The sequence below is a fragment of the Apteryx rowi genome, unplaced genomic scaffold (genome assembly GCF_003343035.1).
Source record: "Apteryx rowi isolate R43461 unplaced genomic scaffold, aptRow1 scaffold_29, whole genome shotgun sequence".
NCBI lineage: Eukaryota > Metazoa > Chordata > Aves > Apterygiformes > Apterygidae > Apteryx > Apteryx rowi.
Window position 1 is genome coordinate 1,745,146 of NW_020449307.1, and position 15,823 is coordinate 1,760,968.

General features: G+C 40.3%; 1 protein-coding gene across 1 annotated transcript in view; it reads left to right on the top strand.

Moving 5' to 3' along the window:
- NOM1 (nucleolar protein with MIF4G domain 1) overlaps positions 1–15,361 on the top strand; it is a 19,164-nt gene extending 3,803 nt beyond the window's left edge. The window contains exons 2-12 of the mRNA XM_026069271.1: positions 6–488; positions 1,428–1,552; positions 2,512–2,707; positions 3,742–4,065; positions 4,594–4,704; positions 5,540–5,707; positions 6,325–6,446; positions 10,311–10,443; positions 10,801–10,932; positions 12,078–12,187; positions 14,338–15,361. Coding sequence (XP_025925056.1) covers positions 6–488; positions 1,428–1,552; positions 2,512–2,707; positions 3,742–4,065; positions 4,594–4,704; positions 5,540–5,707; positions 6,325–6,446; positions 10,311–10,443; positions 10,801–10,932; positions 12,078–12,187; positions 14,338–14,515 — 2,082 coding nt within the window. The 3' untranslated portion in view covers positions 14,516–15,361. The remainder of the gene's footprint in view (positions 1–5; positions 489–1,427; positions 1,553–2,511; positions 2,708–3,741; positions 4,066–4,593; positions 4,705–5,539; positions 5,708–6,324; positions 6,447–10,310; positions 10,444–10,800; positions 10,933–12,077; positions 12,188–14,337) is intronic.
- The last annotated feature ends 462 nt before the right edge of the window (positions 15,362–15,823 follow it).

Sequence of the window (15,823 nt, forward strand, 5' to 3'; positions counted from 1 at the left end):
GGAAGCGGGCCCTGCTGGAGGCCAACGCGGCGGAGGAGAAGGAGATCCGGCGGCTGGAGCGGCGCCTGGGGCTGGGCAAGCGCCGCAGGAAGGCGGCGGCCGCGGCCGAGCTGCCGCAGAGCTTCGTGCGGGACGGGCTGGGCTACGTGCTGGGCGCCCTGGGCTCCCGGGCCACCCTCGCCGGACTGTACGCCAGCAGCGACGAGGAGGAAGGCGAGGGGCCGCAGGAGGGCGGCCAGGGGCACACGGACGAGGACGAAGGGCTGGAGGAGGAAGATGAGGGGCCAGAGGACGAGGACGAAGGGCTGGAGGAGGAAGACGAGGGGCCAGAGGACGAAGGGCTGGAGGAGGAAGACGAGGGGCCAGAGGACGAAGGGCTGGAGGAGGAAGATGAGGGCCTCGAGGACGAAGGGCTGGAGGAGGAAGACGAGGGCCTGGAGGACGCGGAGGAGATGGAGGGCGCCTCTGACGCATCTGAGGGGGCCGAGGCGGGAGGCCGCCGGGAGAGCAAGGGCAACGGGAGCTGGTCGCCAGCCCCTGCACGGGAGCCGCAGCAGGTGCGGGCTCAGCGTGGAGCGCGGATCCCCTGCACAGGCTGCGCACCGTGGCCTGCCCGTGCAGCRGGCTCCGCTTCACCCCACGCTGGAGCGGTGCGGGCTGCCTGAGCGGCCTGCTCAGGGCCTGCGGGGGGTTGTTACGGGTGCAAGCAGCGCTGGGTGCAGCAGCTGCTGCTACTGAGGATCTCCAGGTCCCAGCAACAAGCGTTACGTGTCGAGGGTAGAGTTGCTCCTGTCAGTATAGTAGCAGATCATACCCGCGAGCGGGAGCTCTGTGGCCTTGTCTGTGTGTACGAGATCAGCAAGTAACAGAAGAAAGGGAAGTGGCACTTTCCCTGATTTAGCACTTAAGAACAGGGATGCAGCAAGATTAACCACTTCTACTGAGATCATAAAGAGCTTATGTTAAAACAAGTATCAATTGCAAACTGAAGTGTTGCTTCTTCAGGGTGTCCCTAGGGGTTCTGCATGTGCTAGGTTTTGAGGTGGTKTGTGGAAATGAGGGAGCTAACCGGATCATTTGGCCCACATGGGTAAATTCTTAGTCCACCTGCAGCTGAAGCTTTCAGCTCTGGAGGCATCCGTTGTCCAGCTTGGGTGATATGAAGAGCTAAGATGTCAGCTTTAAGAAAAATGACTTAAAGAAATAGTCGTGTAAAGGGAAAAGGATTTTGCTGCCATCGAGCTGATCATAAGGGGTAACTTGTTGCATGTTTTTTTCTGTATGAACTTGTTCCTTTGCCATTAGTTATTGGCTGGCAGAATGCACGCTTAGCTGAAAGTTTGGTATGTTAAATAGAAATGTGTACCTATGTTCAAATATTTCAAATGCTCTTCTCTATCTTTCCGTTTGTTTGTTTTCTTGGTAAGAGTCTTAGTCAGAGTGCTACGAAGTATGTCCCCCCTCAAGTGAGAAAAGCTCAGGAGGCACTAGATGACAAAAAAAGAGAAGAATTGGGAAGGCTGAAGAAAATGGTGAATGGTCTCATTAATAGGTAATGCAGTAAGGACAAGTCATTAATCTTTCTGGTTCTATGTGACAGTGCTCATCATTCAAAAAAAAGTGACATGGATGTGACTTTTCTCTTTGCAAACTGATTTTAAGTTGGCAATCATGTCTGCCATCCTTAATAATAATAATCTTTGTTGGTAGAAATTCTTCAAAGTTGGTAGTTAAAGAAGTTGAAAATGTCAAAAATAAATTCAAGATTGGGCTGAATTCCACACACCTGTTGCCTGTAAGTGTTAGGTATAATTCTCTACATGTCAGTAGGAATGTGCCCATTAAACGTTAGATCCCTGTCAGATCCCTACTACGTACCAACAAAACCATGATTCTTTTTTAAATTAAATAGGATTGAAATTTTCCAGCTCTGCATCTAAGGAGGAGCTACACTATATAGTTTAAGCAACTGAAGAACAGATAAAGTACACTTCAATGTGTTTTAGTTTTAAGGTATTCCTAAAATATAAAATCTATTGGCCTTTTCTTTGGTMTGTGTTGTAAGTTCCACAGCTGTAAAATGAACAATATAGTTTGCAGTTTGTTCAGTCACTTAGAATTTGCCATACCTATACCTGACATGTTAGAAAAGCGTGAAGTATTTTCATGCTTAGTTTCTSTAAAGAACGTGATGTACCATAGTTAGAACTGCTAGAATAGAATTAGTTTTCATAAGGCCACTCAGTTTAACAGTAAGCCCATTGACAGTGCTTTGCAAATACTGCAGCTATTACATTTTCACATGTAAATATTTTCTAAAGAGAACAATTAAATATTGACTGCAGTTTTCAGGTTAGTGAACAAGGAAAAATACAAAAGGTCATCTTTTGAGTCATCCTTTCACTCATCTTTTTAGAGAACCTAGTGGAGCTTAAGAAAAATGGGTTGGATGAAAATTGTGGAACTGTACATAAAGAAGAATAGTAAACTTCAGATTTTGTTTCTGACTAGGTTGAGTGAGCCAAATTTGTCCTCCATCAGTGGACAGCTGGAAGAGCTCTACATGGCCAACAGCAGAAAGGACATGAATGAAACTCTAACAGATATTCTTATGAATGCTTGTGTTACTGCAGTTGCAATGCCTGCAAGATTGATGATGGAGCATGTCCTTTTGGTCAGCATTCTTCATCATACAGTAGGAATTGAGGTAATTCTTGTGGTTGGGACTAACTTTGTTTTATAATACATATTGTGCAGTGTTTTCCTTGATAATTTGTTCAGATTGTCTTTTTGATTTCTGTTTACGTGTCACTACGTAGCATCACTAACTGCTGTATCCAAATATGGAAAACTTTGCCGTTACAGAAATCCCTTTACATCAGTAGAGATTCTTTAAAGCCTAATCATGTATATTGTCAGTGAAATTACTTATGTTTAAAAATGACTCCAGAACATCAAAAACCTCAAGAAGTATGGCAAACCTGGGGGAGTTTTTTATACTTTTAAGCCTGACAAATGATTGAGATATTTTGCTTACTAATAAGAAGGTGAAACTAATAGTGTCAAAGGCAAGATTTTAGCTAGTTTCAATGAAACATCTCTCAAGAGATTGAGGTGTTTCAGCATCATGTTCCCATCGAGTTGTATTCTTGTTCTACTTAACTTTAGAATTAATTTTAAGTTGAAACTTAAAAATACCTAATAATAGATAGCTGATATCCAGACTGTCTTATGTACTGGTGACTGTTATACCGTTTGTGAGTCTGCACTGTTTGAATACGTTATAAAGCCCCCCCAGTTAAATATTTTATTCTGGAATGCTAAACTCTGATGCATTTGATTTTGGATGTGCATCTTTTAATGACTGAATGACTAGCAGTAACAGCATGCTGACATGACAGCTGGGAAGATGCTAGTGTGTGTCAGTGAAAACTGTGTACGCAAGTACATTCTGATAGATGTGTTTCATAACGCTTACTTTTCTTGCACAGATTTTAAAAGGCAACTGGATTGCATGTATGAGGTATAACATAAACTTTTGGAAAATGTCACACTTACAGTTTAGTTACTCTTTGTATATTTAAATGCATAGCATCCGTATTGGTTAAGAGGAACAACAGTATTTCTTTAAAGTTAACATTGGTATTGCCCCCAAAATTAGTGTTTTTTCAGATGTTTTAAAAATCTACTAATGTTTAACTGCATAGAATTCTCTTTTTCCTTTTATGGAACTATCGCTAGGTTGGTGCTCACTTTTTGGAAGCTGTGGTGAAGAAATTTGATGAACTCTATAAAAGTGATGCTGAAGGGAAAGAATGTGAAAATCTGTTTGCTTTGATTGCCCATCTGTATAACTTCCACGTAGTTCATTCCCTCCTGATCTTTGATATTCTGAAGAGGCTTGTTAGCACATTCACAGAAAAGGATATTGAGTTGATTTTGTTTCTTCTGAAAAATGTGGGCTTTTCCTTGAGAAAAGATGATCCGTTGGCTTTGAAGGAACTGATCAGTGAAGCACAGAGCAAAGCAAACACAGCAGAGAAGAAACTTCAGGATCAGACTAGGGTATGTGTGTGTTAATGATTTGCTGTTCTGAATAGACTTTAATAAGTGCTCAGTTAAATGTATTAATTTACCAACAATTTTCATGCTATACTCCAGTTAGATTCTAAGTTACTGCTACTATCCAGTTCTTGTACTCAATTACTTTGTTCCTGTGAGTTTTTCTTCCTTATTTCTTAGGACACAGACACATGCTTGTAGTGGGTGTGACTGGAACTGTTGTGGGTATTATACCATGAACAGTACTTCTGTTTCATGATACTTTGTACACCTTAAAAAATGATGGCTGAGGCTATTCATTTATTTATATAGCAGATTAAGCCTTGAATTGAAGCTTGAACRCAAACAAAGATAATGGGAGTTAAAGTAAACATTATTCTCTGAGATTTAGGTCACTTGAACACAAATACAATGTACATTGCCAGCTGAGCTGCTTATTCTCACAAAATAGTAATTTCAAAGTACACTTTCTACTTTGTTAAGTAAACTTCTTCAGCATATAATCCACAGCAGCATTTCTTTTCCCAATAGGTTCGCTTTATGCTAGAGACTATGTTGGCACTGAGGAATAACGACATGCGTAAGATTCCTGGTTATGATCCTGAACCAGTTGAAAAACTCCGCAAATTGCAAAGAACACTGGTAAGATCTTTCTTGACATGTGTAGTACAGCTGTTCTTACACCATATGTTCAGAAGTAACAAAAGTAGTATATGGAGACTTGATGAGCTGTGAATATCACTTTGGAATTCATTTAAGTCTGAAACTCCTTTAGAGAAAAAAAATCACTTTTTAGATTGTTCCAGTTGGTTGGGTTTTTTTAGATGTCTAAACCCAATATAAAATGCATGAAAGTAATTGTCTGTCCTGTTGGATTGAGAAGTAATTCTTTTTCACTAGACTTGAATCTGATTCTAGACTCCATGTATTTCCAACCTGAAAATTGCACTGCTTATCAACCACATCTAGAGAATTTTAGTTTTCTGAAACTTGGGATGTGCAGGTTGGCAATAATAGGCCAGGCAAAAATAAGCTAAGTAACCTAGTTCTGTAGTTTTTTGTTTGTTTGTTTTTAACAACTCTTAGGCTATCTTGTTGATACTGCAAAACTTATCAGTTTTATTATGTTATTTTATTTGATCAAAAGTTTTTTACTAGGAAAATCAATTAATTTTCAATGTTAACATAAAATTTGAATTCTAATCAGATTTTAGGATTGGAAGATGGCTACTTCTTAACTGATGATCATTTTAAATTTCAGAAGTTTCTAAACATAGATTTAAGTAACTTTTTGTATTTCAGGAATTAGATTATGTGGAAAACTTGTAATTCTTTTCAGGTTGCTGCCTAAAAGAAGAGGTTGTGAGAAGCAACATGTGAAGACCTTTATGAAGATTATTAAGTCATGCTGTTATCTTGTTTTTGAAAAAGTGCTTCAACTAAAAGCTTCTGGGTTTTTGATTTTTTGTTATTCAAGGTTCACAACAGTGGTTCTGGAAAAGAAACTCAGCTTCGTGTTTCCCTGGAATCTCTCCTCAATGCTGATAAGGTTGGTCGCTGGTGGATTGTAGGCTCATCCTGGAGTGGAGCACCAATGATAGATGATACAAACAGCAAGACTCAGCAAAAATTGCATATAGGAAAGGTAAATCCAAACAATACTAGTTATAACTCTCAGTGTTGTCAGTAGTATTTTGAATATTCTTGATACAGGTGGATGAGCTCATTTCAGAGCCCACCAAAACAAACTTGATGGGCTCTTGTAAGATTAAGCCTTTAGATTGTAAAACCTGCTCTTATGTTTTTAAAAAACTGTGCACATGTCCTTCCTGAGAACTGTTATTACAAATATTATGATATAGTTTGGTTTTAATCCTGCAGAATTGCAAAAGTAACTTCTTACATGAAGTGGAAGAAGAGACTTGATTTACAGTGGATTGATAGCMTGAAATCTTAAAAGGTAGTGTTGTCTGTCAATGAGTTGTGTGTAAGCTAAGCAGATACTAAAAGTAGTGTGGTGAGATGGCCATGGTCACTTACCTTTAGAGAAGCACTTCTTAAAAATAATTGCCACAATGAAAGTAGATTTCCCTAGTTGAAAGCAATCTCTTGAGGATTTGTATCTCTGCTGGATGAAAGCTCAGGACTTTTGGATTGGTGCTTCACAGTTTCCTGGAGATCTTCATCAATGAGGTTGCGCTGAAATTGCTTTCTTAAAGCAAGTGTAAATAAAATAGCATTAAAAATACACTTTTTTTTCAGGTGAGTTCAAAGATAATGGAGCTTGCTCGTAAGCAGAGAATGAACACTGATATCAGAAGAGGTATTTTTTGTGTCTTGATGACAAGTGAAGACTTCTTGGATGCCTTTGAAAAGCTTCTGAAGTAAGTGCAGAGGAGGACAGAGGAAAGTCCAGGGCTAAAAAGCGTTCCTTGGGTTGGAAAAATAAGATATTGTTGGTCTGGAGCAGAGGGAATTTTTGCAGCAGCACTTAAGAGCATTTAACTGCTAATGGAATTGAAGGAGTGCATGACTTGACATTCACATGAGGATGGAGTAGAAGGGTTAAGGGAGGGGGACCAAAATCCTGATGTGAGTAAGGACTACTTAGGGAGCAAGAAGAGGTGACTGGCAATCAGAGGAAAGGAATAGCCCTTGTTATTGTCTCTTATGTTTAGAACTGTGACTTGCAGCATCTTCTGACTTATGGATCCTGTAAGTTTTTGCAGTGGAGATGGGGATCCCAGTCCAGCATATGAAAGTTTATTGCAGGCTTGCTTCTTCATAGAGACAGTCCCTAAGCCCCTTTTGAACATCTCTTGGTTTTGTGGCTGGACTTCTTTACTGCTGCCTCTTCCTTTGCTACTTGCCCCCTCTTGCTGCCATGTTAGGCCATCTTGTAGACCTCTGTCCATACTTGCCTGACCTGGTAAGGTTTTAACACCTCTGCTTCCATCCTGCAGAATTTATTAGCTTTGGATTTGCTCCAGGGTCACATCTCGTGTTGAGAACTGGTTCCCCTACCATTTGGCAAACAGCTCTTTAGAAGATGATGTGATCAGGAAAGAGCTCAAACTAAGCTATTCTTTGTGTTTGTCAGAATACTAATTGTAAGTTTGTAGTAACTGGGAGGGGAGAGATTGGGTCTGGACTCTTCTGTTCCAGCTTTGTAATTCAAGGGAGTTGTCCTATCAGGATGGCATGCAATTATTTAATTTGCTAACCAAACCAAAACAGACTTTGTAATAAAATCAACTAATATTTGATTAAATGCCACTTCTGCAAAACACAGCTTGGATTTAAGACTGATGGAGTCATTCCAATATCTTAATATGGCCTGTTCAATTAAAAGAAATTAGCTGCTGCTGCAGTTCTTGCCAAGGCCTGGTAGTTCAATTTGCAAATTGATCCTTGACTCTCATCCTTGCTATTTAAACCAGTATACAAATCTGTATACACACAGACTTGGCAGAAAAACTGTGTCTGCAGATTGCCTGCTATGTGTTGAAACTGATTTTTATACAGCAAATGCACAGAGAGAGGAAATCTCAAATCATCCTGCATCTGGCAGAGAATAATGGAAAAGACACAGAATTGTCAGTAAAGGAATTAAAAATTTAATGTGAGCATGCTTTCCAAAATGTATGGGAATTTATATTTGTATGTTTGGTGTCAGTCTCTTGAATCAACAAGCACAGTTAAAATATGTACTTCTCATGCACTWCTTCATCTGCTGGTAGGTCTCTGTCAGAGTTGAGGTGTGGTTCAATGGCAGTTCAAACCATTCTAAATCCAGGCTGCTATAGTTTTGCCTGTCTTTCTCCTCCTTTCAGCAGATGAAGGCGATCAGTTTGTAGCCAGAACAGCTCCCTGAAGTGGCTCAACCTGTGGTTGCAGAAGTGCCAACGTGAAGGGAGGGTTGGCAGTATGTCTGGAGTCACAGAGGAGAGAGTGAGGCTTGATCCATTTAAGCAGCTGAAAGTCTGTGCCTCCTTAACAAACCACAGATCCATATAGGAGGGGGAATGAATACTGCTTAGGTTTGGTGGAGAGGGATTTTTTTAAAGCTATTTCAGAGTTTCAGAAACTGAGAAAGTTAACGTTTCACGAAGAATTGAAACAGTTGTAGAAGTCATGGATATCCTGGTGTAGTGTGTGTATGTACTCAGGGTCGTGAGTATGTGTTTGTATTTACTAAAATCATTTGAGGTGACTTTAGAGGTGTCTTGGAATGTTGGTGTTTTTTGATCTAAAAATGATAATCTCAGGCTTTCGCTGGTGATAACTAACCTACTTTAGAGGCAGTTATTCCATACTTGGGGGAAAATTTTTTAAGTGGTCAAGACATACAAGTCTGTGGTCGTGTTGCACCTTACAAATGATTTAATAGGTGAGGTGGCTGCAGCTTCTTTCTCCAAGATTATTGGGCTTAGCAAATCTTTACAGCTTTATGATGGAGCTAAGCATTGAAAGACAATCCTAGCTCTTCAATCCTTGATGTTTAGGAATGTCAGATTTGAAAAGAGAAAGTACTGCTAGGTCTGTGAACTGAAGGTAAGAACAAAATTGAATATCAAAATACTGGTTTACTTAGTTACAGCCATCTGGCACCATGAATATTTCCAAAATAAATAAGTTGTGGCAGAAGTGATGATGACCAAGGAAAACGAGAATGTACCAAATTAGTGGCTGAATTGTAATTTCACAAGTCATCTATTAAATGCATGTCAGATGGCTGAGAACTGTGGGGGGGTTTTATTTGGGGCTGTGGGTTTTTTTCCCCAAAAAAACTTTAGTTGCTCTGTAACAAAATCGGTTAGAACTTGGCTGATGGGAGAGCAAGAGAATGACAGTACTGGCCTGGCATTTACAGTGATGCTTTTTTTGGGGGGGGGGGGGGAGAAGAAAACTTGAAGTTGTTGCTGCTCATTAGCAATCAGCCTAGGAAGTATCCCAGGGTTTTTTTGTTTTGTTTTGTTTTTTGGGGGTTTTTTTGGCTAAATGACAATATTTTCTCTGTAAATCTGGTATGTATCTATGATCAAATACATGACAGATGTCTGGAGGGGTACACGAGCAATGGAGATTAGACACAAGCCCTGACAATCTGTATTCTGCAATCTGTAGATCAAGCTCCAGTGGAGTCTAATTTGCTTAGAAAATACATTTGAGTTTACTAATGCCAGATGAAACTTGAGCTTGAAGCAATGAAAATAATTTTGTTTGACATTTTTCAGATTATAATATTAAGCATGTTTCATTTAAATTGGTTTTAATGCTGCCAAGCATTTGACAGCCCTGGAAACTAAATCATATTATTCACAGAACAGGTGCATTGTGAGTTWGTTACCATTTCTTGCCAAAGTCTCAACCCTCTTTCAGACCGGTCAGCTGTTTAAATGTGAAGGCTRTAGAGTCCTTGGCCTTTACGCTGAGACAGCCAGCAGAGGTACTCATTGATACTGATTATTTTCTTCAGATTTTTTTTTTCTAAGGTGGCTTGAAATCACTGACTGCATCGTCTCAGGCTGCTATCAAACAGTGATGAATTTTAAGTATTATCTAGCATGGAGTTGAATTGACCTAGAGATGAAAAGAATAATATCACCAATTAAATAAGAAAAACGCCTTAACATTTTTTTTCAGTCACTAGTAAGTACCACAGAAGTGAAAAGTCCTGRATGTACATTTCTCTTAACAGGCTTATATTGATCCAAAGGCTGTTTTTTCTTTCCTGTGACCACAGGTACAAGCACGAGGTAACCAAAATAGCATCCTACAGTTTTTACCTCACTGTTTACCCTCTATATTGGTTTCCCGTGTTGCAGTGCTTGCTGCAGCACTACTGCAGCTTTCAAAGGCTAGGGACTTCCAAGTAGGGACTGACTGCGTGAAAGCAGGGCCCTCTCCTGTTTCCATTTGTGGAGAGGCACAAACACAGGGTGGGCTACGTTTCCCTGCCTGCGGCTGGTTAGATTTGTATCATTCCACTCCTGAGCTTGCAGTCTTGTTCCTGCAGCCAGTSCTTTAGCACTGGTACTACGGCAGCATTGCCACACAGGGATGTTGGGTTAGCCTGCAGTCTTAGCAGTTTGTTTCCGTTTGGTGTTTTAAGGACTTTGTGACAAATAGAATTGTGTGACTTTTTTTACTTCTTGTATTATTCTCATATGTTGACTGTAGCTCTTGCTTTGTGGCAGTTGTTTTTCCTTACTAAACTATTTTTTTTTCCTCTCACTAAATTTTAGGCTTGGACTGAAAGATCAGCAGGAAAGAGAAATTGTTCACGTTATCCTTTACTGTTGCTTACAGGAGAAGACATATAACCCCTTCTATGCATTTTTGGGTAGCAAGTTTTGTGAATATGAAAGACGATTCCAGGTGAAGAAAGATCTGTTTATGCTTTGTTGTGGTGTCATTATTGTGGTTAGAAAGACAGTCATTAAATACCTGAGAGCAGTAAATACCTATTAAGATCTTGATTCTGACAAAAATTATGCTGGTGTACCTATGCATTCAGTAAGGCACGCTCATGGTCAGATCTAAGTAGGAAACAAAATAACTGCTGCAACAGGTTTGCTTCTTTCTGTTTTACACGTTTTAAGAGTTGAACAGTCTTACTGAACATCTCTTAATCAAGGGACTGTTCATAAAGAGTAGAAGGCAAAAAGATTTTGTTGTGTTATTACTTGTTTAAATAGTTGCTTGACTTGTAGTGTTTCCTGTCTTGCCACCTAGATGACATTTCAGTTTAGTATTTGGGACAAAATCCGAGACTTGGGAAACCTGTCAACCACTGCTGTCTCCAACTTGGTTTCACTGTTAGTTCACTTGTTAAGGACAAAATCATTGCCACTTTCAGTTCTCAAGGTTGGTGTGTTTCTTCTCAAAATATTTCTGTGCTCTCCTTGCATTTGCTAGTTATGCGAAAAATGTATGTTCTCTGTTACCTAGCTAGTAATCTAGCTGTTTCTGCTCATAAGCTAAGATGAAAGCTATTCTAAAATCGCCAACTTAATAAGCAAGTGTTTTAATGTTCCCATTGATCACAATAATGTTCCCCAGTAATCTACGGAAAAAGGGGAGCTGTGGTGACCCAGTATATAGAGATCCTGGAGAATATGGTACAGAAGCATCTTTTTATAAAAGTATCAGGAGATAACTGGAGTCTGGTAAGGCCTCAGTAGCTCTGACTTGCTACTCTCTATACTAGTTCCCAGGTGGCTCCTGCCCAAGAACTGGGGGACTTTTGTGTCACACTACCACATGTTCCCTAATTGGGGGGGACGGTTCTGCTGCAGTAATAAACCTGGAGAACCAGCTTTGGCTAGGTATTGTCCCCAAACCACTAAACCTTCTCAGAGCAGTACAAAAGGTGGTACAGAGCTACAAGCAGTTCTGTTGGCGCTGATGTGGGTGGGATTTGGGTTTGACCATGGCTATTGCTGAAGGCAGTGTTAATGAAACCCTGCCAGACCTACAGAGGTTTTAATGGTTTGACGACCCTCTACCATTCTATATGTAGAGTAGTTGGGTTTTTGCTTTTTATAGTATCCAGATTTGGAACTAAGACCCCTACATTAGCAAGCTTTGTCAGTGGATTTCAAGCCACGCTCTTTAGCCAACACTGATTTTACAGAACAGGCAGAAATCTACTGAGCGCTTGCCTTTCAGAATGAGGCGTGTATAGAATTTATTTCAAAAGAGTAATTGGAACATATTAAGTGGGCAGTATTCTACATTGTCCTCAATAATTTTGAAGTATTTATCTTGCTGGAAAAATATATCCTGCTATTCTGGTACTAGTGGTCAGGTTATTCCGTAGAAACTTCACTGCTTCCTTGTTGTTTGGCTTTGGGGGGAGCAATGTTCTCACCTTACTGTTCTGTGCTGAACTTCAGACTCGGTATGTATGGGAGGCCAGTCGATGTGCTAAAAGCTGTTTATTGTAAAGAGAGTTCAGTTGTTTGAAATACTTGAATTGTTAATCTAATTCTCTCTCTATTGTTAACTAGGTAATTGAATTCAGCGAACTAGATAAACCCAATGTCCATTTCTTGCGACAAGTATTAAGCATGCTGTTAATCAAAACAGATGATGAAGATCTTAGTGACATTTTTGGGAGGTAAGTGATCAGAGAGATCTCCAGGGAACCCTTGGTGAGTAGTGATTAAACAGATAAGAGGTTTGCCTATCTTATTTGGAAGTACACAATGCCTTCTCCAAATACCAGCTGTCCATCTCTTAAAGCAAGGGGTGGGGGGGAATATATAATTTATGTGTTAATATAGAATCCAGTATAGATGCAACTGTGTAAAATTTCTACACAAAATAATTAAGGCTTTCACATACTCAGTGTATCATTTTGGTCACTGGATTCTCATGAACARAGCTCTGTACTTACCTGCTTTCCTTATTGCTTTACCATCTGTGCGTAGTGGGATTCAGTCTCACAGCAGTCTTTGTGGCTCACAGATTTCTTTAGTGTAGGGAGGGATATAAAGAAATGCTAATAAGGGAACAATTAAKTTTTTTTTCAAAATAACATTGTCCAGATATTTTTTCTGCATATGGGACAGGGATCCTTTGTTAAATCCTTCTCCAAAGTGATCAGAAAAAATAATTCTACTGAAGAGGCTAAAATGTAGTTCTGACTCCTCCTTTTTTTCTTTAACCCACTACAAGCTACGAAGATACCAATAAATATCCTCAAGTTCTGTAAAGCTTTTTTTTTTTTTTACAGTGCTTTGGACTCATCCCTAGTACAGTTTGGAAGAATATAGGTCACAAGAAACCCAATGTTCTCACATATACTCTTTGTTGTGGAAACAGCCTTAATTTGTAACTCGACCCAGGAAGAAAGYTGGGATTTTTTTGTTGTTGTTTGGGGGGGTTGTTTGCTTGTTTTTCAGGTGGCTAACCTTTTGTCACTGTATAAACATTCAGTGTGCGAGCTGTAACAGTGGTTTCTACTCTTTGGAAACAGTCAGACCAAAATAAAGTAACTTTTTAGTAGTCATCACAGAAACTCAAACTGGGGGGAGTAGCTGATAAGCTGGAGGACGCAGCTACTATTGAGTTGTGCCTTGACAAGCTGGAGGTATGGGGTGACAGGAACGGCAAAGTGGAGCAAAGAGAAATGCAAAGTCCTGCACCTGGGACAGAGTAACCTCCTGCAGCAGCCCGGGCTGGGGGCTGACTAGCTGCAAACAGGGCTGCAGGAAAGGATCTGGAGGCCCTGGAGGACAAGAAGTTGAGCCCAAGGCAGCAGCATTGCTTTGCAGTGATGAAGGCCAATTGCATACCGGGCTGCATTAGCAAAAGCATCATTGCCCTCTGCTTGGCACTTAGGGGTCTGCACCTCGAATACTGAGCCTGGTGTCAGGCTCTCTCAGTGATAGAGAGAGAGTCTGACAAACTGGAGAGTCCAGGGGAGGGCAGCTGAAATGGTTGGGAGGCTGGAGCACATAACGTACAAGGTGAAGCTGGGGAACTTGGGGTTTTAGCCTGGAGAAGAGAAGGTGAAGACTGAGAGGACAGTCTTCACCTTACCTAAAGGAGGGTTATAAAGAAAATGGAAGCAGACTCCTCTCAGAGGTGTACAGTGAAAAGAAAAGTGGCAGTGATCACAAATTGCTGCAGGAAAGTGCTGATCGGACATAAGTTTAAAAAAAAACAAAAACAAAAACAAAAAAAACCCCTGCTCATAGAGTGGTTACGCAAAGGAGCAGGTTACCCAGAGGCTGGGGAACCTCTGTCCTCGGAGGTCCGTGGGACTTGAGTGGGTAAGGCTGGGAGCAGCGTGTCCACACCTGAACGTTAGCCCTGCTGTAACAGGAGGTTGGGCAAGGTGACCTGCAGAGGTCTGTTCTGACCAACTCTTCTGTGATTCCATGATTCTGTTGTATTAAACTTGCAGTGTCGTGTTAGTTAGAAAAGTTAAGTGATGTTGTTTCAACCATTATGCTGAAACACAAGGAAGTTCAGACAGGGTGTTTGCCTCAGACAACTACYTTACAGCCAAATCTACATAAAGCAATTCAAATACTCTAATATTCCATTTTATTGTTGAGGACCAATTGCGTGTTGAGTGCGTCGGGCTGTTTGCCAAACCAACATAGACTTACTGTTAATTTGAAAGTCTTTTCAGAAAAGCTCCTTTTATAGCTTTTTTTTTTTTCCTCCCCTCCTACAGCTCTATTTGAGGAAGAATAATTAAAGAAACTTAACTAGACAATAGAAGACTAATACTGTTTTTCTCCTGTATCTTTACAGGATATCTGAGAACCCCAAACTGGGAATGCTACGGGAAGGTTTGAAGCTTTTTCTTACCCACTTCTTACTGAAAAATGTACAAGCCCACAAAAGTGATGAAGAAGCTAGCTTGTTAAAAGAAAGAGTTGAACTAGCAAGCAAAGCTTTGCAAGCAAAAGAATCCAGATTGAAACTATAATTCTGTTTTTCAAATAAAACATATATGGGAAAAACTAGGTCTGCATGAAGATACAAAGCTTTACACCAGCCTTTCAGACCCAAATAATTGAGAACGAGGGGAACAGTATTGCTGTAAAGGATCCAGTGTTTTGATGTAAACCGTTGCTTTGCTCTACATGCTAGTTACAAGTTTGAAGGTGATACAGGGCCTTTCTCCAGAAAGGGGAGAATGTATTTTTTGTCATGTGCCTTTTCAGTGCCTGTAATTCATATCCATTGTTAACATCTAGAGAAGAGGCTGAATTTCCCTTGGGTTGTGCTCTCAGTCAGCAGTAGTGTTCAGCATTGGATATTCTAACCTTTCTTTTAAGATCATTTTTTTCTAACATGCAGTGGTCAGTATTCTACAGTTTGAACCAAAGCTTTTAATAACTGATCGTTGTACTTTGAAAAAACAGGCCACTAGAGGGCATAACTACTGGTGAGTCGGTTTTGGATGAAATTAACTTTTTTTTAAAAAAAAAAAAGTGTTGAATGTATCAGCTAATTCTGTGAATTGTTTACATGACTGTGGGTCAGGAAGAGATCTTCAACTGGATTCAAAGTTAAAGTAAAAAGACCTGAAGATCTGACTTTGCCCAATTATATTGGGTTTAAAGATCAGAGCATAGCTTTTATGCTATTTTAACCTGCTTTTCTCAGCTTTAAAGTTGGAGTTATCAGTCTTACTGCTTATGATAATCAGATTTTACTGGACATAAAGAATAATATCAGTATCAGTCTTTTGATAAGAAAATACATTCTCTTGCTCTCACTTTCCAACTCAAGCATTTAAGAAAAATGTACATTTCTGTGTATAACAGTATTGAGTGGTCCGTTTCTTTTGTTGCCTTACAACTACATTTTAAACTACAGTTTCCCGGGGGGGTRCGCTGTTTGTGTTATCTTTATTCTAGTGGTTAGTCAGGAGGGAATGACTTCAAATGGCAGGGAGAATACCTAGTTTCCAGTTTGCAGAATGTTGTGCATCTACATAATTTGTCTGCACTAAAGCTGCCAGGCCTGTTTCTGTAAGCAGAAATTGTTGTTCTCTATTCAAGAGTCCAGTCACTTCTGGTGCCTCCTAGTTGCGTTTGATACCCACTGATCTGTTCTGCTCCTCTGAACTTGTCCCTCTTAGGAGAAGTTGCTCCCAGTAGGCATCCACCAGAAATATTTCAGTTCTGCGGCAAAAGAGCTGGTCCAGACTCTGAATCGGAAAGGTGAATTGGCAATACTTTTGCTTACTCAGTTGAACAAGGAGCATTTTTAGGAAGGGAAGTGTTCC